This window comes from Cinclus cinclus, chromosome 16, assembly GCF_963662255.1.
Source record: "Cinclus cinclus chromosome 16, bCinCin1.1, whole genome shotgun sequence".
Taxonomy (NCBI): domain Eukaryota; kingdom Metazoa; phylum Chordata; class Aves; order Passeriformes; family Cinclidae; genus Cinclus; species Cinclus cinclus.
This window is the reverse complement of record NC_085061.1, coordinates 1,898,299-1,921,361: the sequence shown is the minus strand read 5'-3', so window position 1 is coordinate 1,921,361 and position 23,063 is coordinate 1,898,299. Positions and strand designations below refer to the sequence as shown.

The following is a 23,063-nucleotide window of genomic DNA, read 5'->3' as shown; positions in this document are numbered from 1 at the left end:
GGTGTCGCGAGGGAAAGGATATGGATTACAGACCAGCCTGAGGCACCAGCTGCGCGGGCGGGTGGTTTGCTTGAGGCAGAAGAAGGCGGTGGGTGCCAGCGCCGGGTAAGGCACCTGCTCCTCCTCCTCGGAGCCCAGCTCGGCGGGCGGCTCTCGGCCGGGGGAGCCGCCGCTGCTGGAGCCGGAGCCGCTGCCGGAGCCGCTGCCGGCATCCTCGGGCGGCTGCTCGGCGGGGCGGCGCGGAGCCGGCAGAGCCGTGATGGGCACCCGCACCTCGGCCGGGCGCGGCGGCTCCCGGCTCTCGCCGGCGCTCATGGTCGGGGCCAGCGGCACCTGCGGGGGGCGAGGGCAGCGGGTCAGGGCCGGGCCGCCTCCCCCGCTGCTCGCCCGCTGCTCCCGGGGATGCTCCGCCGGGTCCCGGCGCTCCAGCCACAACAAAGGCGGGCGGGGGGGAGGTCGAGTCTCCGCCCGGGCGCGGCCGCTCCCGCCCCCTCCCCGGAGAGCTGGGGGTGCCCCCCACCCTTCGGGGACCCCCCGGAGGAGCTTTCTGGGCTTGGATTTTGGGGGTTGGTGGCTTCTTTGGGGGTGTCCTACCTTAGCTGGGCGGAGCGCGGTGTCCCCAGGGGCATAGCCGTGCCTTGCAGCTCACATGGGACCGGCGACAATCGCGACACCGGGGAGGTGGCCGAGACCCCCTCCCAGGTACGGTGACACCCCCAAAATCCAGCGGGGGTGGGGAGAGACGGGTCGGGGCTCGGCGTGCGGCGCCCGCCCGCGGGGATGGAGGATGGAGGAAGGCTGGGGAGAGGAGGAGGATGTGGAGGAAGAGGAGGTGGCGGGGGCCTTTCCCGAGCCTCTCCCGACGGTAAATCCCAAGGAGCGAGGAGGAGGCAGCTCCGCCGAGCTTCGCCCGTGCCCAACAGGAAACTTCGGATTTACCGGGGGAGGAGGGAGAGCGAGGGGAGGGGAGAGCGGGGGCGGCGGGGGCGGGAGCCGGGAGGAGCCGGGGCAGCCCCGGCGGGGCGGGGGCCCCGCATCGCCCCCTCCCCCGCCTTTGTTCGGGCTCCGCTCGGCGCTGCGGGACGGGAGGGCACCCAAAGGTGGGGGAAAAACCAGGTGCGAACCCTCCCAAAGCATCCCCGAACGGGCGGAGAGGATTCGGTGCGGGTTTGGTGGTGCCGCTCCATCCTGCGAGGGCTGCGCGGCTCCCGCATCTCCAGAGGGGGTGGATCCAAAAAAAAAATTAAAAAAAAAAAGGGGGGGGGGGAATGCGCCCCTAAAAAAGGGGATGGGGTATAAAAAAGGGGGGGATCGGCCCCGAAATAGGGGGATGGAGCCCAAAAAAGGCGAATGGACCCCCCCAAAAAAGGAGGATCCCCCTCCCGGCGCTCCCTCATCCCTTGTGTGAGCCCAGGCTGGAGGTAGGAGAGGTTTAATAACTAAGCTCGGTTCTAAGATCGCAGCTCAGCTGCTCCAGGGTCTAACTGCTAAGGATCCCAAGAAACTCGCAGGAATCCCCAGAAACAGCTCAGGAAAATCCTCACAAGCTCCAGCCCTTCAACTCCACTCGGGAAGTTTTATTCCTTTGAATTCCTTGGAATTCCGTGAATGATCTTAGGTTGGGGGGTGCGGGGATGTGATTTCCATGCGGGAGCGGATGGGATCCCGTCCCCTGGAATATTTGAAGGAGTGCGAGTTCGTGATCCAGCAGCATATTCCATTTGCAAACGCAGCTCCCGATGTTCTTCCCGGTTAATAACTGGGAATTGATTGGGAAGAGAGCTCAGGCGGCTTTCAAAGCTGAGCCTAATGGGGCTCCGGAAGAGCTGGGATCCAGCGGCAGTTCCAAGGTTTTTTGGGATGTTCCCAGGTCGGGATGAACAGGGCGTGGCGATTTGAGAGTGGGACACAAAGGGAAAAGCCCCAAACAGGAGAGAGCGGAATGGAATCCAAGGATGGAATCCAAGCATTCCCAAAAATCCTCAGGATGGTCCAACCTGTCTGCAGGGGCTGCTAGCGGGATATGGGAGGAGGCACATGGGGAAATCCGAAGGGAAGGGAATCACCAGGATCTCCTTCCAGTTGAATCCCGCTCGAATTCCTTCCCTGGGGTTGAATTCCCTCTGTTTCCTGCTCTCTCTGCCAATGTTTTCCGCGAAAACTGGGGTGAGTTTGTGGGAATTTGGAAGGATTTGGGGTTTCCAGCTCACGTGGGCGTCTCAGCCACATTGTTTCCCAAGGTTTTGGGGTTTCTCACTCTGGGGAAAAGAATTCCAGAATAATGAGGAGGGTCCTTGCTCCAGCCACATCCCTGGAATTGTTCAAGGACTGCGCTTGGAGCATCCTGGAATAGTGGAACACGTCAAGGTGGAAAAAAAATTATAAATCATTAATTCCAACCTATTAATTCCAACCCAATGGAATTAACTTTTGAATAAACAGAGCAGGATCTGCCCTGCTCCTCCCAATTCCTTGTGGGATCCTCAGGAATTACGGGAGGGAATAAATCCTCATGCCAGGAAAGCGGGGACACCTTTCCATAACCACGGCAGCCCCGAGGATGGATTTGGGGATGGATTTGGGGATGGATCAGAGGATGGATTTGGGGATGGATCAGAAGATGGATTTGGGGATGGATTCAGCACTCCCAGAAGCATCCTGCTCTCCCGACACCCCACTGGAAAGGCAGGAATTTTATTGCCTGCCCTTAGGATGGGGCTAAGACATCACTTGGTCCCTCCTTCTTCCCATTCCCATTTTCCTCCACCTCCTGTTTCCCTCTGAAACTCCTTCTCCTGAGCTGGAGAGTTCTGGAGTGTGAAAATCCAGAAGAGCTCCACCAACTCCCAGCCACATTTTCCCTCTGGAATTTAAGATTTGTCTTAATTCGCTGGGAGAAAAGTGTGGAATTCCCAGTGCAATTCCTGCTTTGCACAGGGATTTCCCTTTCCTTTTCCTTTTCCCTTTCCCTTCCCCTTTGGTGGCACTGAATCCCAAATCCAAGGGGACAAAATCATTGGAATTGCTGCTGATTCCTGAAATTAATTCTCTGGGATGCTGATGGAGAGCTGGATGTGTTGGAGGAGTTCATCCAGCCAGGGATACACCCAGGAAATGTCAGGATGAATAAATTCGGGATGTTTCAGGAGGAATAATTGAATTTGGGATCTGTGGATCCTCCCAATCCCTTTTCCATCCCAGAAATTGTTTTTGGCTTTTCCCTTCCAGCCTCAAAGTCAAATCCAAGATCAGGGAGCGCATCCAGAGGGGAATTTGCATCCCTGCTAAAGTCTGGGATCGAACAGGGAATGTTCTGGCTGAGGATGGATCAGGAAGGACAAACCACAATCCAAAGGAGCCAGGGAGCAACAGCCAGGATTTGCTCCTGCTCTGGAAGTCACATCCAGCTCTTTCCATGGGTTTTTATGGATCACTCCTGGTTCCTTTAATGCTCCACTGGTTTTATTGGGATTTATGGCATTCCCACCTGGCCTGGGAGGGAACAGCCGGGGACTGATGATCCTTAATCACATCCCAAACTCCTGGAAGTTCTGAGGGATCTCAGATCCCTGGGAAGTAGCATCCAGAGATTTCTGACCCTTCAACACATCCCAAACTCCTGGAAATTCTGGGGGATCCCAAATCCAAACCCCTGGGAAGGAGCATCCAGGGATTTATGGTTCTTAATCACATCCCAAGCTCCTGGAAGTTCTGGCGGATCGCAGATCCCATTCCCGACAGTCTCCAACCTTGGGAATGTCCTCTCGGAAAAGGGGTTCGGGAAGAGCTGCGAGCAGGATCCCATCTCCATAGATTGTGTGCCCTCTGCTGGCAGCCTCTTTTCCAGGGAAAAACGGGAAAATCCCGCCGGGAAGGATTTGGGGCTGCCCTTCTAATATGGGAAAATCCTTGGATACGATCTGATCCTCACGGGAATTTCCTTCTGCTCTTCCACGAGCAAGGAATGAGCTCATGGATTTCCTTTGGATCCTGCAGGAGCTCCTGAATCCTGCTCATCCAAATCCCTGGAATTCTCTGCTTCCAAGAGCACACCCTATCCCTGAAATAAATGAGGGAAAAGTGGGATTGATGGGATTTATCCCATCAGTGGGAGAACCACAACAGGAATGGTTCTAATTCCCTGTTTTCCAGAGAAGCTGGGATGCCCCATCCCTGGAAAAATCCAAGGCCAAATTGGAGGGGATTTGGAACAACTTTATCCCAAACCATTCCAGAGATATCATGAAAAGTGGGAAAACCAGGAGAGGGAAGTTTGAAGGCAACGTTGTTATTCTCCAGGAAATCCATTTTTAAGGGAATCTGGGATATTGGGAATAACCAGAATCAAGCCACCGGCACTTCCTAAATATTCCATCCAAAGTTCCTTCCCTCATCCAAACTTTGCATTCCTGAAATTCAGGTCGGCACCTCCAATTCCCAGAATTCCACTTCCAAGCCATGATTATTTTTTTTTGGGAAGCTCAGCACTTCTCTGATTGGAATTTTCAGCCTGGAATGAGGTCAGGGAACCTTTGGGCCGGGTGAAAAACCTTGGAAAAGTCGGATTTATTCCTGATAATCCTCAGGGATGAGTTCAGGGAGGAATTCACCTCCTTGGGTCAGGGGGGAATAAAGTAATTTAATTTCTCGTTGTTATCCAGGAAATTCCTTGGCCTCCTGGCCTGGATGATGATTTTATTTTGGATAATAAGGAAGAAATGAAGCCAGAAAAAAGGGAAATCATCTTTTCCAAGGATAATTGGGATGAGCTCCTTATCTGGCCTCTAAAAGACAGGAGCAGGAGGGGTCAAATGAACCCAAAAGATTTGGTGATCCCAAAAAATGAGGTGAGAGCTCCAGAAGCTCTGCTGTTGGCCAAATTATCCTGAATTTTTTTTTTTTTGGGGGGGGAGGATAGAAATGAAGAGATGCAGCCCCAGCTCTGAGGCCCACTGGAATTCCTGGGACTTCTCGCCCCTTTTTCCTGGGATTTCTGGCTCCTTCTTATCCCCACTGTGGTCTCACAGAGAGAAAATTCCCAAATATTCCCAAATATTCTCAAATATTCCCAGATATTCCTAAATATTCCAAATATTGAGGGTAAAATGTTTAATAACCCTCCCATTCCCAGATTTCCCTCTCCAGTCCTGCCCATCCCACTCTGGAATTGTCTGGAATTCCCAGATTTTATTCCCCTGGCAGTTTCCAAATGCTTCAGTTGTTATCTCCAGGTGGGATAAAAGAAGGAAAAGTGATGTTTTTAGGGAATACTCGTTTTTCCAGCCTTTTTCCTCCTGTTTTTCCAGCATTTCCATGGTTTATATCTCTGAAATCCTGGGAATTTTGGGATTTCTCACCCCCAGAGCAGCAGCAGGGTTGGATAAATCCAGCTGGGAATCTCCAGCATTCCTGGGATACAGATTCTGCTCCATCTTTATCTCATTCCCTAAAAATTGATTTATTTGGGATTTTTTTCTTTTAAATCACCAAAAATGTTTGTCTTCCCAATTTCTTTCCTGCCTGATCCCAATCCTAGACACAGAGAGAGGAATTTTGGGAAGAGGAGGCAACTTTCCCTCCTCAAAATCCAACCTCACCTCAGGCCAACAACAACAACAACAACTCCCAAACATTCCCAGTTTTCCTGTCCCACAAATCCCATAAAAAAACTCTAAAAGTAGTTTTCCCTCTGGAGCAGCTTTTGTGGGATCAGCATCCCAAGATTTGAGATGGGCAGGGATATTCCAGAGAATTCCCATCCCTGGGAGTGGCCAAGGTTGGATGGGGCTCGGAGAAATTTGGGATGGGGAAAAATGTCCCATGGGATTCCCAGGGAATTGGATGAGCTTTAAAATGCTTTCCATCCCAAACTTTCCTGGGATGTGATGATCCCAGGATTTGATGACCCTGGAAGAAATGAACAGCAGGAGACACTGGAGTGGATTTGGAATGTTTTAGATCCAGGTGGGTGCAGTTTGGGATGGCTCAGAATTTTTGGGATGGCTCTGGATTTATGGGATGGCTCTGGATTTATGGGATCACCAGGGATGTCCTGATCTTTCTGAGGGGCTGCAGAGCCAGGAATTCCCTCACAAATCCACAAAAAACCAGGAAAAACCTCAGCCCACACGGGAACGGCGTTAAGGCTGATCCCAGCTCCAGAAGACAAAACATTCCCAATTCCAGAATTTTCCCTGGATGCTCCAGACCCTGAGGGAAGGACACCCCAGAGGATCAGAGCTCATCTCGGCAAATCCAGCTGGAAGATTCCAGAAAGTTCCCTCTGGAATATCTCCCATCCCTGCGCTGCTCCAGCATGAAATATTCATGGGAGGCCTCTAAAAGCCTGGCTTTGTCCCTAAAAGCTTGGCTTTGTAAAGGCCAGATTTGTCTCTAAGAGCCTGGCTTTGTAAAGGCCGGATTCGTCTCTAAGAGTCCAGCTTTGGCTCTAAAAGCTCAGATTTGTGAAGTCTGATTTGTCTCTGAGGCCTGGCTTTGTAAAGCTAGATTTGTCTCCAAGGCTTGGCTTGGCTCTAAAAGCTCAGCTTAGGCTCTGGGAGCCCAGCTTTGTCTCTGAGGGCCTGGATTTGTCTCTAAAGGCCTGGCTTTGGACACGCCTGATTTGTCCCTAAGGTCTGGCTTTGTAAAGCCCAGCTTTGTCTCTAAGAGGCTGGATTTGTCTCTAAAGGCCTGGCTTTGGAAAGGCCTGATTTGTCCCTAAGGTCTGGCTTTGTAAAGCCCAGCTTTGTCTCTAAGGGCCTGGATTTGTCTCTAAAGGCCTGGCTTTGGAAAGCTCCGTTTGTCTCTAAGGGCCCGGCTTTGGCTCTAAAAGCTCAGCTTTGTAAAGCCCTAAAAGCCTGGATAAGAACAGATCTTTGGGAAGGATCCAGAGGCTGAAAGGATCCTCCTCAGTGGGAATTCCAGCCCAGGGAAAAGCGGGATAATGGGGCTCCTGTGGGATTGGGGAAAGGCGGGAACGAGCTCCCTCCCAGCCCGGGAGGTTCTTCCCATTCCTGTCCCACATCCCAAAGACAATTCAGGAATTTTCCTTTTCTCTGCTTTGCTCTCCTCCTCTTCCCCATGTCCAGCCCAGCTTCCACCCCAAATTCCCTCTGGAACTGTGTTTTCCAAGATGGGAATGAATGCACAGCTTCCCTAAAATCCCAACATTCCCAAAGAATCCATGGCTGCCTCATCCCGGGAATGTCCAAGGCCAGGCTGGACAGAGCTTGGAACAGCCTGGAACTGTGGAAGGTGTTGGGATAGAACTGGAGGAGCTTTCCATCCCGAACATTCCCTAATTCCATGATTCCAAAGGCTTGGGATTTCCCTGGAGGGGTTCTTTCATTCCAGCAGGATTCCCAGGGAAAGCTGGAGCAGCTTCCCAAGATTCTGAGCTGTCCATGGGGTTCATTCCTGGATTATTTCCCATTTAAAGGGGATTTTTGGGATATTTTGGCTCCAATAAATTTATCCGGTTTATCCCAGAGGAGATAAGGAGTAACAAAATTCCTGAGCCAGTTGCATAATTACTCCTGGTTTATAGCTAAATCCATGGATTTCTTTTGGAATTTTCTCCAGGGGAAGAATTCCCAAATTTGTCTAGCCCAGTCCTGCCACTGGAGTTTGGGAATCATCCCCCAGAAATTCAGATTATTTGAGCTTTTCAGGATCAGTTTTGGAATATTTTTGTCAATTCCCATTCCCACTCATCACACTTCATCCCAGAAAACCCCTTCCCGTTTTCTCCCACAATTCCAAACCTTCAGGATCCACAGCAGCTCAAACTTGGGAATTTTGCCTTTTTTATTCTTTTTCATTGGATTTCCCAGCTGCATTCCCTGATTTTCCTTCTTCCATGGACTTTGCTGCTGGAAGGGAATCCCTGCTCCTCTCAGGAATTCCCAAATTCCAACGTCAGGGGCTGGAATTCTGGTTGCCCGTGGCAACTTCTCATTGCCAATGGAAAATCCTCTTTAAAATTCCCTTTTCCTCCCAAATCCAGCAATTCCATCTTCTCCCAAGAAGAAAATCAGGATTTTTATGGATTCTTGACATCCAAGCTCTACCTATTCTCTTTTTTCCTGATTTTTCTATCATTTATCCCTTAAAACTCCTTTAATTCACAACAACCTCCTTGTGCCACTGATTATCCCACGGTAAAATAATTCCAAGCCCTCTGGAATCTTGGAAAATCATCTGGAAGTGTCCAAACTGGGAGAAGATCCCTGGAATTGTGCTCCACTCCCAAATATTCCTATTCATCTGAGCATTCCATGAAGGAAAAATAAAATCACTGGAGGGGTTCCCTCAGGATTCCCTCCTTGGGTTTTTCCTTTTTTTTTTTTTTTTTTTTTTTTTATGGAATGCTGACTTGAAACTCACGGAGTGTGAAATCCTGGCTGGGCGTTTCCATGGGAACCAGCCGGGTTTTCCTGCCGAGGATTCCCGCTGACCTCACTCCCGCTGGAATCTCTCCCACTCCTTGCTCGCCTTATCCCGGTTTTCCCACTCTCCTGGATTTCCTTCTTTCCATTCTCAGGATGGAGAATCCCCGGCATAAAATAAAAGTGGGATAAACCCACCTAAGGCTGGTTTTAGCGGGAAAATCCCCTCAGCTGGGTGGGAAGGATTGGAATCTCCAGGAAAGATGGAGGGGGAATATTCTCAAGGGTATGGGATGACAGGAAAAGAGGGAATGGCTTCCAATATCCAGAGCAGGGATGGATGGGATTTTGGGAAGGAATTCCTGGCTGGGAGGGTGGGACGGGCTGGGATGGAATTCCCAGAGAAGTTGTGGCTGACCCTGGATCACTGGAAGTGTCCAAGGAAAAGCTGGATGAGGATTGGGATAATGGGAAGTGTTTGGGTTGGAAAGATCCCTTCCCAATCCAAACCATTCCAGGAACGATCCGGGATGGTCCCAGCCTGACCGTTCCAGAGTCAATGCTATAAAAATGTGGGATTTTAGAGAAAAAAAAAAAAAAAAAAGGAAAAGGGGAAAATGATCCATCTGGGAATGATCCGAGCAGCAGGAGCCTCCAGGTTCTTCCTGGAATGGGAAAACTTTTCCAGGAGGCTCCTCTTGCACTCCAGAAGATCCTGGGAGGAAAATAATTCCTTCTTTCCCATAAAAATAATTTCCAGTGTTCAATGAAAAGTTGGGATGAAAGAATTCCAGCATCCCTGTCTATGGCAGGGCTGGAATGGTATGCTCCATAAAATCCATCAAATCCAAATCAATTCCATGAAGGGAATTCCCTTCTCCCATTTTCTGGGGTGTTTTCCCTTCCTGGCGTAGGAATGAAGGGATCAAAAGCTCCTTCGGGAAGAGCCATCCCAAAAAGTCATGGAAAGGGCACATGAATAAAGGATGAGCCGGGAGGAGGCGGAAATGCAGGAAGAGCAGTGGAGCCTCATTATCCCAGATCCCAAAATTCCTCAGGAGGCTCCAGTGGAGCTGAGCTACTGAATATTTTATAGGGAAGCTCCCGTTCCCTTGCTGCTTTTCCGTGTGGCCTCTCCTAAAAGAAGGATTTGCTTTGGAAAACAAGGGATGTTCCCTGAGTGGAAAACAAGGAATGATTTTGGGAATGTGGACTTTTCCCCCTGGAGCTATGGGGTGCAGGAGTGTCCTGATCCCGCCAAACTCCAGGCACAGAACTGGGATCAGAGCCAGCAACACCTGGAATGTTAAAAATCCTTCCCCAAATCCAAAATTTCCTGGCCTCATCCCAAATCTCTGCACATCCAAGTTTTTCCCTTTATCCTGGAGAATCCCCCCTCCAAACGCCGGGAATTAAAGCCCTGTGTTCAAATCCCCCTCCAGCCTGGATAAAAATTCCTCCCTGTGGCACAACCACGTTCCTTAATCCCAAAATTCCCTTGGATGTGTTTTTCCCCACTCCTCCCGCTCCTCCACACCAGGAGCAGCCAGCCGGGAATGTTGGGATTGGGATCGCTCCAGGATTTTTCCCCTGATCCAGACGGGGAATTGGAGCTGCGTGGGCGAGCGGCTCCTGCACGGCGGCACAGCCGCAGGCACGGGGAAAAGCGAGCCGGGAAAAGCAGGAATGGGCACGGGAAAAGCGGGAATGAACCCGGGAAAAGCGGGAATGAGCACAGGAAAAGCGGGAATGAACCCGGGAAAAGTGGGAATTCACATTCCAGGCTTTGTTTGAATGCACAGAACACATTCCTAAGCACATGGATCATTCCCAAACCTTCCACAGCCACAGGGAACAATAAATCCCTGGGATCCAAGGAAAAAGATGGGATAGAATCCATGGCTTGTGGCATTAAGATTGTGCTGCTGCCATCGCAGCAGGATTATTCCAAGAGCTAATCGGCTCTGGAACACCAGGAGAATCCGGAGCAAGCAGGATTGGAAGCTGGAATTCTCCCAGCGCTGTTGTAATCCAGCGGGGATATCCATAATCCTTCCCAAAATGTCCCCTGAAGCTCCGAGGTTTTTGGGAGAAGCTGGAATCTGAGCAATAATTTTCTCCAAATCCTAATTTTTTGGTACATTCCCAGTTTTCCAAAGCGGGAGTGATACCCTAAGCTCTTCAGGAATGCTGTGGGATGGGGACATGCTTTAAAATCCACCTGGAGCGTGGGATTCCAGGCGGGACTCCGGGAATTCTGCCCACACCTGCCAGCTTCATCCCAAAGTTCTGGCACCTGGAAAAAACACCGTTCCCAAGGCAGAGAATTCCACAAGACTCATCAAGATCCACGTCTCCTGTCGGATATCCAAACCAGGATTTCCCTTTTCCCCCTATTTCCCCCTCTTTTCCCCCTCTTTCCCCCCTTCTTTTCCCCCTTTCCCCCTTTCTTTTCCTTTTCCCCTGACAGAACCAGAGCCACAGATGCTGCTTCAACAACGAATATTTAGGAACAAAAGCAAAACAAGGAGCACAAATGGGTTCAGCTGAGCGGCCTAAAGCCAGCGGGAGCTCTCTGGGCTCCAGGGAAAACCGGAGGGGCTGGAACTGGGATGAAATCCCTGTACCCCTGAACCTCCTTTTTCCCAGGCTATACAACCCCAGCTCCCTCAGCCGTTCTTCACGAGGCTTGTGCTCCAAGCCCTCCATCTTGCTGCCCTCCTCTGGACGCGTTCAACGTTCTTCCTACAGTTCCATGAGGGCAGGCATCCCCGGCCGCCATGACACCTCCCTCACGCATCTTCCCGCCTTTCCCCATCACCATAGCAACGAGCCGCGTAGTGGGCGGGCGCATACAACACATCCACCAATCAGCGCCGCTCTCTGGGAAAGCATCACTCTGATTGGCTGTCAATCAACTCGCGGGCCCGCCTTGCCGCTGGTTGCCGTGGTGACGGGAGGACGTTCGGGCGGGAGCGGCGGACGCTCCGCCATGGCGCTGCCCGACGAACCGCGGCCCACGGTCGTTCCCTCCTGCCCGCTGCCCGCTAAGATCTGCGATGTGGTCCGCAGCGAGAGGCCGCGCTCCTGCTGCGGCATGGCCATGGCCGGCTTCCGCACCGCCAAGTACCAGCTGCCCGAGTGGCACCGCCGTAACGCGGGCGTTTGCTACGAGGCGTTGGCGACGAGCGAGGAGGCCGAGCGCGGCCGCGCCCAGTCCAAGCACCTGGTCAAGCATGCGGCCGCCAGCGCGCAGCGAGCCCAGGAGTACTCCAAAAGCACCCTGGGCCAGCGGCTGGGGGACGTCCAGTTCTGGAGGATGGAGCTGCAGAAGGAGGTCATGGAGCTGGACGCCGAGACCAACCTGCTGGCGGCCCAGAAGCTGCGGCTGGAGCGGGCGCTCGATGCCACCGAGGTGCCCTACGCGGTTGTCATCGATAACCTGGAGTGCCGGGAGCGGCGGCAGCCGCCGGACCTGGTGATCGATGAGGTGGAGAAGCAGCTGCTGAAGGTGAGCAGGGCCTGCTGGGGACAGCCCTGCACTGCTGCTCTGTTGGTGACATCCCTGGCACTGTTATCCTGTCAGTGACACACCTGGCGCTGCTGCCCTGGCCCTGCTCCCCTTTTGGTGACATCCCTGGCACTGCTCCCCTTTCGGTGACACTCCTGGCACTGTTGCCCTGTTGGTGACAGCGCTGAAATGAGGAGCAGAGATGACGAGGTGAAACGGTGACTGCTGGAATTGTCTCCTGCAATTCCCGGTGCCCCTTCCTGGACTCCTGGTGTCACTTGGAGGGTTTTTTTGAGTCCTTGCTGTGTTTAAGAAATGTTTCAAATCACTCAGTGAAGTGATCCAATCATTTGGGGAAATGTGGCTGGGGCAGAGCAGATCCTCCCTCAGCCCAGGCCCCAACAAAACCAACCCAGAGATTTCCTGCACCTACACAAAAATCCTGTTCTGGCATAAATTCCTTCTCTACTCGCTTTGATATTGCCTCCTCTCTGCAGGTTGCACTTTAAAACTCCGCAATCCAGAAGTTCAGGAGCAGTGGGATATTCCTTGGCTGTTTCTATGCTCAAATTGTCCAGATTTGGGCAGTTTCCGGCATTAATTGTCCCGAGTTTTTTCAAGGTGATGATCCAACCCTGTCACCGAGATTCCTGTGAAATTCCAGTGTCATTCTTGTACTGGATGTTACAAAAACCACATTTTCCAGGGTATTTTCTATCCTGGAATAACACCTATTCCAATATCCCATAAATGAATTAATGATTATTCGCCTGCAGCCTCTAATCAGAGTCGGTTCATGATCAGTTACTCATTAAAACAGAGGATTAATATTTGAAAAATATGGATCAGACTGAAATGTTTGGACAATGGCAGCTGCTAGGGTTTTTTGTGATTATCCTGGGAAGAGCCAAGAATTGCTTGATTCCCAACTCAGGATATTCTAGGATTCCACATAAGAGGGCGTGATGTGATTTAGTAATATTTTGAATGGGAATTGTGTGCAATTTCTGATTTATAATCAGTGTTTAAGAGGTTTTTCCAGTTAAAAATAGAAACAGGGGAGAGTTGGTGTAGGATATTTCCATGTGGGAATTGTTAATTCAACAGGGAATTGAAAATCCAGGGAATCAGGGAAATGTTTAGGTTGGAAAAGACTTTAAAGCTCATCAAATCCATCCTGATTTATCTGGTTCCAGTCATGGGGATATTCCCTGTTTTTTTCTCTATGTCAAAACTCAGCAAGGAATTAATTTATTCCATTAAATCTGATGGGATCATGGAATCCTGGAATGGTTTGGGATGGATGGGACCTTAAAAATTATCAATTCCCACTTCTTCCCACATTTCCCACTATCCCAGGTTTTTCCAAGCCCTGTCCAACCTGACCTTGGACATTCCAGGGATGGAGCAGCCACAGATTCCCTGGGAATCTGAGCCAGGGAGGAATTCCTTCCATAATGGGACAGCACACATGGAATCCACAGAATTCCACAGATTTTTCAGCCTCCATAAATTTAGAGCCGAGTTCCCTCAGGATCCAGTGACTCCAAAATTCCAAATTTTAAAGTGAGAACAGATGAGGAAATTTTAGGATTTATCCACAAATTGCTCCTCAGGGTTGTTTTTCCTGTTCTGGATCCAGGGAATTCTCCCTGTTTTGTTTTTTTTTGTTTTGTTTTGTTTTGTTTTTTTTGTTTGGTTTTTTTTTTTTTTGTTTTTGTTTTTTTTTGGTGTTTTTTTTTTTTTTTTTTTTTTTTTTTTTTTTTTTTTTTTTTTTTTGTTTTTATTTTTTAGGAAGCAGATCTTATCCGGGATATCCGGGATCTTCTGAAAAGGACCATCATCCAAGCTACCACCCAGATCAGGTAAAACATTTCCCAGGATTCAAAGAATTCCTGGGATAAAGGTGGGTACAGATCTCAGCCAGGTTTGGGAGCTGTGGGAATTCCATTTCAACCTGGAAACCTTTGGATTTTCAACTAAATTCAGATTTCCCTGCATTCCAGAACAGCGTTTGATTTGTTTTCCAACACGAAATTCCAGTGCTACAGAAATATTCTCTGGATATCTTCTTGGGAATATCTTTATGTTATTAAAAGGATTTTTGGGATCAAAGAGGTTTCCAAGAGGATTTTTTTTTTTTTTGCCACCAGATGTCAGTGTGAACTTTAAATCTGGAATTCTTGTGCCCGGCCAGGTGTTCCTTGTCATTCCAAAGGATTATTTGCTTGGAATTTCTAACAAGCCCTCTGGAAAGGTGTTATTGTACCCTAAAATCCATCAATATAAAGGAATTCACTGCTGGAAACTTCATATTTTAGTTTCAAAAAATACTTTAATCTGCTTCTGTTCTACCTGATAAAGGAAATATTGGTTTTTAAAAAATGGCTGTAAATACCAGTTAATATAAAGTAGCTCTGTTATATTAATTAGAGCATGAGAGGAACCTAATGAGTTTAATTTTGGACTTTTAATCATTTTAAGATAATTTTAGCAACCTTTTCAGTCCAAATTTAGCCCTGTTTAAATCCCATTTTTAGCCCCATTTTAGCCCCATTTATTCCCATTTAAGTCCAAATTTAGCCCAATTTATTCCTATTTTAGTCCCATTTTAACCCCATTTAATTCCCATTTTCCAGGAGAATTCCCAATTCCTTGGCTGACAGTGACACCTGGTGTTATCAGCAGATAACAACCCACATGCTTTTCGAATTAGAATAACAATAATTATAATTTTAATTAACTGACCGATGTGTGACTCTAATTAACAACAAAGCAGCAATTTTAATCTGAGTATAATTCCATGAGCAGGGAATTCCACAATCCCAGGATGCTCCAACCTGGCCTTGGACACTTCCAGGGATCCAGGTGTAGCCACAGCTTCTCTGGGAATTCTATTCCAGAGCCTCCCCACCCTCACATTGGAATTTTTTCCCATTATCCCATCAAAATCATGCTCCTCTTCCAGCATCCTCTCATTAGATTTTTTCCCCAGATGCTGGAATTTTTTCCAAATATTCCATCAAAATCAGGCTCCTTTTCCAGCACCTTCTTCACATTGGATTTTTTTCCCAATATTCCATCAAAATCAGGCTCTTCTCCAGGCACCCTCTCACTGGAATTTTTTCCCAATATCCCAGAATTTCCCCCCAGATCTCCCCTCAACCAGGCTCCTCTCCAGGAGCCAGGTCTGGGACGGAGCCTTTGGGATTTTCCCACCCACAAGAATTTCTCGCTCTCGTTTCCCTGCGGAGCACGAAGGATGGAGCCACCCTTCCCAAACATGGATTGCTTGGGAATTCTCTTGCCTCCTGCTGAGCTGTGATCCCAATTTCCCAGATCCAACCGGATCCAGAAGGAGAACTGTGAGCTGGACTGGTCGGATAAGGTGGAGACGTGTGACATCGATGACAAATGTGTCGGGTACTGCGCCGACAGCGCTGACGTGCAGTTCCACCCCGGCTCCGTGAAGTTCGAGGAGAAGTGAGTCCTTCCCAGGAAACTCCTGGCACAGCACACCTGGAATGCTCCATCCCAGCTGGGATTGGCCGTGGGAAGAGCTCTGGGGCAGCTCTGCGCCTGTGCTGGATGTTCTACGTGGAATGTTTGGGAATATCCTGGAACTCAGCCCCAATGTCTTCCACCATCCTGGGGTGGTCCAAACTCCATCCTTGGATTCTTCCAGGGATGGGGCAGCCACAGCTTCTCTGGGAATTCTATTTCTATTTCTTTCTAATTTCAATTTCATCCCATCCCATCCCATCATCCCATCCCATCCCATCCCATCCCTTTATCCCATCCCATCCCTTTATCCCATCCCATCCCATCCCATCCCATCCCATCCCCGTTCCCATTCCTATTCTCCCCACCCTATCAGGGAATTCCTTCCCAATATCCCACGGATCCCTGTGTTTCCATGGGAAGCCATTCCCTGTCCCCAGTCCCTCCCCGGCTCTCCTGGGCATTTTCCCACAATAAATCCCCACCACACCCAACACCTGACCCAACCAGAAACCAACACCCAACATCTTCATACAAACAAAATTCCCATTTTGATCCCATTCCTCGTTCTTCCAGCGCTTCCACACCAAAATCCTGGGCTCAGTTGAGCCACGACAACATCTCCAGAGCGGAACAGGAGAAACTGGCATCGGCTCAGCTGCGCTCTTTGATCAACAACATCATCCACGACGCGTCCGAGGACCTGCGCATGCAGCGAGCCGCGGGCAACGAGGCCTTCGACAACCGCTGCAGGCAGCTGGATGATGCCAAGCTCTGCCTGGAGCAGCACCTGGAGCAGGTGGAATACTGGCATTTATGGAATTTGTGGAATTCTGGCCTTGCTGGAGGTTTATCCGCCAATAAAAATTGGTTTGGTGCGCGTCGGGGTTAAGTGGTTTTTTTTGTTGGATGAGGGTGTGGAGAGATTTTAGGGTTTTGTTGTGGTTACGGGTGAGCTCTTGGTGCTTTTTGTTGGGATGGAGTTAAAATAAACACTTAGTCCTGACCTCAACCCTGAAATGGATGGAGTTAAACACTTAATACTGGCCTAAACCCTAAAATGGATGAAGTTAAACTAATCGTGACCTGAACCCAAAAATGGATGGACTTAAACACTTAATTCTGGCCTAAACCCTAAAATGAATGAGTTAAGCATTTATTCCTGACCTAGACCCTAAATTGGATGGAACTAAGCATTTTATCCTGACCAAAACCCTAAAATGGATGTGTTAAACTAAACATGTAATCCTGACCTGAACCCTAAAACAGATAGAGTTCAATTAAACATTTAATTAATTAATAAACAGGTCAAATCCACCTCAATTCTTGTATTCAACCTTAAATCAAATAAAGCTAATTGTATTATCATCTAAGATGGAAATTATTCTTGTTGTACTTAATTCTCCAGGCTAGTGGTGAAAACTTTAACACTTCACCATGTATTTCAGTGTAATAGACAGGACTTCAGATTTTTATGTAGAAATTTTTATTGTAGAGTTTATATTTTTATAGGAATATTAGCAGGTATTGTGTTAAATTGAATTGGTTAATAACACATTGAAATGTAGTTTATTGGTTGGCAAATGGCTTTGTGTGCGTGTTTATTAAATATTTTTAGTTTTGGGTAGTTGATATATTTTTTAATATATATATTTATTATTATGGGATTTAGTTGTTGTTTTTTTTTTGTAGGTGCAACTTCTGTTTCTTCATAACAATAGAGTGCTACATAAATTGATTTTTATTTTTATGATTTTTTTAATGGGAATGAACAGATCAGTTGCATTTAGCTGAAGCTGAAGATTTAAGCTACAATTTTATAAATCCTTTCTTCTGGAAGATTTCCACCTATATACAACAACCAAGAATTTGGGGACGATATTTATAATTGTTTTAATTTTATTTTTATTAATTTTTTATTTTTTTTTATTTCTTTGGAATTTCCTCTGCAGATCCTGAAGGATATTGGGGAGGAGGAAGCCAACATAATGAACCTGAAAAAAGCCATCGGGGACAAGGAAGTTTACCTGAAAGTGGCTCACACCAGGCTCTACGACAGATCCTTCAGGCCCAACATCGAGCTCTGCAGGGATGAGCCCCAGTTCAGGTCATTACATCAAGCCCAATTTAAACAATTAACCCCAACTTAGATAATGAATCAACTCTTCCAAGGCTCCTGTTCCGTTCCAAAGTGATTTGGGGCAGTTTGAAACATTTTTTTTTTTTTACTTCCCGACTTTGAATTGTTTTTACTCGAAGTCAGAAATAACTTTTTGATTCTGTAGTTGATCCAATCATTTCCTGGATTTTTCTGAGGTCTCCTCCTGATGAATTTTTGATTCTGTAGTTGATCTTTATCCCAAATCCAATCTTCTCCTGGAATTTTCTGAGCTCTTCTCCTGATGATTTTTTGATTCTGCAGTTGATCTTTATCCCAAATCCAATGTCTTGGATCACCATCCTCTAATTATTCTTGACTTAATTCCTTCCAAGCTGATCTTTTTCCCAAATCCAGTCTTTTATTGGATTTTTCTGAGCTCTTCTCCTGATGAATTTTTGATTCTGTAGTTGATCTTTATCCCAAGTCCAATGTCTTGGGTCACCATCCTCTGATTTTTCTTGACTTAATCCAATTCCTTCCAGGCTGATCTTCATCCCAAATCTGATCTTCTCCTGTATTTTCTGAGGTCTTCTCCTGACAAGTTTATTATTCTATACTTGATCTTTGTCCCAAATCCAATCCTTGGATCACCATCCCCTGATTTCTCATGACTTAACCCAATTCCTTCCAGGTTGGTGAGTGAAGTGGAAGAGCTCACAGTATTCCTGGAGGCCCTGAAGAGGAAACTGATGGAATCAGAGCAGAACCTGAAGAATTTGGAGGAGACCAGGATGAAGCTGGAGAAGGAAATCGCTGTGAAAGCCAACAGCATTTTTATTGACAGGCAGAAGTGCATGAGCAACCGAGTCCGCTACCCTGTGGACCTGGAGGTGGCGAGTTACAAACAGTGATTTCTGTACTCAGTCTGGAGAAAAACACCATTCCTTCTTTTCTGTGGAGCCATTGGCAAGTGTGGAAAAAAAAATCTGTGATCTTTCATATGGAATAAAGTGAGAAATGATACATTTAAGTGCTGTGTTTACTCTGCTTTCTTCTGCTTGGGTTAAAATGCTTTAAGTTCCTTTCCTTTCCTTTCCTTTCCTTTCCTTTCCTTTCCTTTCCTTTCCTTTCCTTTCCTTTCCTTTCCTTTCCTTTCCTTTCCTTTCCTTTCCTTTCCTTTCCTTTCCTTTCCTTTCCTTTCCTTTCCTTTCCTTTCCTTTCCTTTCCTTTCCTTTCCTTTCCTTTCCTTTCCTTTCCTTTCCTTTCCTTTCCTTTCCTTTCCTTTCCTTTCCTTTCCTTTCCTTTCCTTTCCTTTCCTGCCCTTTCCTGCCCTTTCCTTTCCTTTCCTTTCCTTTCCTTTCCTTTCCTTTCCTTTCCTTTCCTTTCCTTTCCTTTCCTTTCCTTTCCTTTCCTTTCCTTTCCTTTCCTTTCCTTTCCTTTCCTTTCCTTTCCTTTCCTTTCCTTTCCTTTCCTTTCCTTTCCTTTCCTTTCCTTTCCTTTCCTTTCCTTTCCTTTCCTTTCCTTTCCTTTCCTTTCCTTTCCTTTCCTTTCCTTTCCTTTCCTTTCCTTTCCTTTCCTTCCCTCTCCCATTAAAAATCCTATAAAAGCCATAAGCCCAGAATTTAAACCAGCCTAAAATCAATTTATCCCATCTGCAATCTATCCATAACATGTGTGCCTATTTTTGGGGATTAAATAGCAGTGAATATTAGGAATAATCACAATATCCAGGTGGAAATAAAATATTTATTGCTTGAAATGAGAACAATAAAACTGAGGATCGCCCACTCTGCAAGGAATTTAAGCAGCTCAGACATCATTAATAAAAACCCCAATTTTTCCACAAATTTTCCAATCTGCCCTTTGGAAAACCACTCCAAATCCAAGGCACCTGATGAGATGAATCCAAGGATTTTTAATCTTCAAGGCAATTAATTTTGCTTTTTTTTTCAAGAAAAAAAAAGAGAAAATTTAACCATCTTGGGAATCCAATCCTGAATTTCTACTTCAGCACTGGGATGTGAAATGGGGCTGGAGCTGTGCTCTGATTTTTCCTGGAAGCAAAGCCTGTGAATGAGTTGTTATCCATAATTTTATCCATAATTATCCACATCAGCTCCCCCAGCAAATGCCATGGAGCCATTATTGGGCACTTGTTAAATATGTGACGTGTCCAAAAACAGGGAAAAAACGACCAGACCAAAATTCCATAATTTCCTGTTTTACAGGGATTTTTAACTTCTACAAAGCAGCTGCTCAACCATGGAAAAAAAAATTCCTTAAAGACAAAATTCCCACCATAAAACCCTGGCCAGGGACATTTGCAGAGCCCATTAATGGGGTGTGGTATGGGAATTCCTGAGATTTTGTGTTATTGGAATTCAGGATTATCCAGGAATTGCTATTCCTGCTAAAAGCTGCTCCCATTCCTTTGGGAATGTTAATGAGGGCTTGGGATCCAGGAGTTTGGGTTTTCCTTTGGGGTGTTTCATGGATTTCTCCTCATTATTCCGTTTCATAACCCGGATATTGGATCCTGAGGGAGAAATCCCAAAATCCTGGAGTGATTTGGGATTGGAAGAGACCTTAAAGCCCATCCAGTCCCAGCTCCAACACCTTCCACAATCCCAGGTTTTTCCGAACTCTGTCCAGCCTCGAATATTTCAGGGATGGGGCAGCCACAGCTTCTCTGGGAATTCCATCTCAGCCTTGAATCCCTTCCCAAAATCCCATCTAAAACTTTCCTCTTTTTGTTTAAAACTGCTAAATATATTTATCATATATAATTATTATATTTTATAGGATTATGAATGAAGGGAAAACCCTGGAGCAGCCTTTATCCCACTTTTCCCAGGATTCCAAGCATAAAAGTTTTACTCCCACCTCTTCCGACCAGCAGCACTTGGAAAAAGGGAAACCTCAGCGTGGGAAACCTCAGCCTTTAATCCATCAAAAATTAAAAAATGGGCTGGGAAAAAAGAATCCAAACATCCCAACACATTTAAACAAATATTCCAACAGATTTATCCAACATCCCGACACATTTATCAAATATCCCAGCATTTATCAAATATCCCGACACTTTTATCAAATATCCCAGCATTTATCAAATATCCTGACACATTTATCAAATATCCCAACATTTATCACCCTCTGCTGATAAGAGGGATTTAATTCCCAGCCTGTTTGAAATTTGGAGGGGGAAGGGTGGGGAAATTCCGGTGAAATGACTCCGTTTTTCCATAAAATCCGAGTGGTTGGGGATGAAAAGGACTTTAAAAATCACCAGGATTCTGCTTTTTAGGAGCATCATCTCTGCTGGCTGAGGGGGTTCATCCCATTCCCACCTTGCCAAGGGCAGGAAAATGTTGGGAGAAGCTGGAGAAGGATCCCAGTACATCATAGGAAAAATTCCCTTTCCTTTCTTCCCAAACCATTTCCCTGCTTTCCCTCTGGTGGTTCCGGTTGTTTTCCCGCTTTTCCCGCAGGGAGAGGTGGTGTCAGTCCCTGTGATTCAATTCCTGGGGATAATTGGTCTGCAGGGAAAATGGAATGAAAAGCAGAGTAGGCAGAAATGAGATTATTTTCCAGGCTCCATTTAACTCGCTGCGCCGTCGGAGCTCGCGGATGTTCCCGAGGAACGGGCAGGGCCCATTTGTCTGCAGTGGAAATGTTTCATTCCTGGGAAAACAGAGCCAATTTGTCAGATTATTGTAATTATTTTAGACTGGAGAGAGGGAGGCTGGGAGCTGGGAGAATAAAAAACTCAGGAAAAACAGTGAGGAACAGGGCTGGGAATGCTGCACAACCCCAGGGATGCCAGCTTTGGGATGGGGCTGTGGGGCTTCGGCTTCTCTTCATCCCAAATTTTGCATCCCTTCCCTTCCCTTCCCTTCCCTTCCCTTCCCTTCCCTTCCCTTCCCTTCCCTTCCCTTCCCTTCCCTTCCCTTCCCTTCCCTTCCCTTCCCTTCCCTTCCCTTCCCTTCCCTTCCCTTCCCTTCCCTTCCCTTCCCTTCCCTTCCCTTCCCTTCCCTTCCCTTCCCTTCCCTTCCCTTCCCTTCCCTTCCCTTCCCTTCCCTTCCCTTTTTTCCCCTTTCCCCTTTCACCTCCTTTCCTCTTTCCCCTTCTCCCCTTTCCTTTTTCCCTTTTCCCTTTTTCCTCCCCTTTCCCACCTCCAGCCAAGGTCTCACCTTCCCAACCCACCCGAACCCCTCCCTGCTCCCACTCCATCCTCAAATTTCATGGAACATCTGCTGGGATGGAGCTATTCCACAGGTGGAAAAAGGAGGGAATTAAATAAATATCAGAAGCTGGGAATAAATTAAACCTCATTTGGGATGATGTCCCACAGAGAATGAATAAAAATGGAACGGCAGAAATCCACCAGGGAGGTAAACACGGTGTTCCTGTCGTGTTTTCCTGGTGGGATTTGCCAGAGGAAAAATGATCCTAAATCTGGGAAGTGCAAGGAACAGGGATCCCATTTCCCTCTGCTGGGATTGGGAACTGAAGAAAAAAGAAAGGGACAAAGGGGTTGGATTTTCTGTGGTAATTTTAGGGAGCAATTAACTCATACATCAAACTTTTCCCTCATTTTATTAAAACAGGAGCGGGGAAATGGGAAGTATTTGGAATTTCCAATTCCAATTGATTTATAGCTCAGTTGGAGAATTTTTTGGGAGTGGAATTCCATCATCCCATCTTTCCTTTCGCTTTTCCTATTCCTACAAATAAGAAAACCATTCGTAGGAATAGGATGATGGAATTCCACTCCCATAATTCTCCAACTGAGCCATAAATCCCCATTTTCCAACTCTTTTTTTTTTTTTGAGCTCAGGTTTTAACAATGCCGGAGTCCCCTCTGGAATAAAACTCCAGCTGGTTTTGCTGCTCTGGAAAAGTTTTCCTCAGAAAAGACCAAAATTCTTGGAATTAGGATTTGCTGCCCAACAGGATCATTTGAGGCCGGAGCCTCCTCCACCGCACAAGAGATTTGGAATTTTCATCAGGAATTTCTCCTCTCTCCCAGCATTTTCTGGAGGAATCACAGGTTGGGAATTTCATTCTGGCACCGTTTTTGAACAGATTTTTAAATTCCCACCCAGAAGAAATGGCAGGAAGGAGCTGCCAGCTTTTCCAAGGATTCCCACGCAGGCAGGGCAGGAATTTCTGGTGTTTTCCTTAAATACTTTGGTGTTTGCAAGCTTTAGCAGATTTTTCCAAACGGTGGCAAAGAAATTATTCCCGGAATTTTCCTCACCCGCATTCCTGCTTTGCCTTCTTGATCCTGAGTTTCTCCAGAACCAGGAGAATCTTGGAGCTGCAGCTTTGAGATCAACCATTTTCCAGAAAAAAAATGGAAGCAGAATTCCTGCCTCTTTTCCCAAATTTTGCACCAAGCCAGTCCTAATTTTGCTTTAATTTCCAGAATTTAAATCAGGAATATCCAGAACCTTCCTCGGTTTTTCCCATCCTGCAGCCACTGCAGGGTGATTCCCATGGGATTATTTTCATGGGATTTATTCCCATGGGATCTCTGGTTTCTCCAGAACCAGGGAAATCT

General features: G+C 47.3%; 2 protein-coding genes across 2 annotated transcripts in view; one reads left to right on the top strand and one right to left on the bottom strand.

Annotated features, from left to right (window-relative positions):
- CACNA1H (calcium voltage-gated channel subunit alpha1 H) overlaps positions 1-315 on the bottom strand; it is a 160,033-nt gene extending 159,718 nt beyond the window's left edge. The window contains exon 1 of the mRNA XM_062503239.1: positions 23-315. Within this exon, the coding sequence (XP_062359223.1) occupies positions 23-315 (293 nt within the window). The remainder of the gene's footprint in view (positions 1-22) is intronic.
- An 11,064-nt stretch (positions 316-11,379) lies between these two features.
- Positions 11,380-18,411, top strand: TEKT4 (tektin 4). Its single transcript, XM_062503623.1, has 6 exons — positions 11,380-11,898; positions 13,693-13,763; positions 15,238-15,381; positions 15,976-16,198; positions 17,352-17,506; positions 18,192-18,411. Exons 1-6 carry the CDS (start codon positions 11,380-11,382, stop codon positions 18,409-18,411), a joined length of 1,332 nt encoding a protein of 443 aa, XP_062359607.1.
- The last annotated feature ends 4,652 nt before the right edge of the window (positions 18,412-23,063 follow it).

What these genes read in the sequence shown, in the direction of transcription:
- TEKT4 (XM_062503623.1), top strand. Translation starts at nt 11,380, where the DNA reads ATGGCGCTGCCCGACGAACCGCGGCCCACGGTCGTTCCCTCCTGCCCG. An exon ending in TGGAGAAGCAGCTGCTGAAG is followed by an intron (nt 11,899 to 13,692) that starts GTGAGCAGGGCC and finishes TTTATTTTTTAG; the next exon opens with GAAGCAGATCTTATCCGGGA. An exon ending in AGGGATGAGCCCCAGTTCAG is followed by an intron (nt 17,507 to 18,191) that starts GTCATTACATCA and finishes AATTCCTTCCAG; the next exon opens with GTTGGTGAGTGAAGTGGAAG.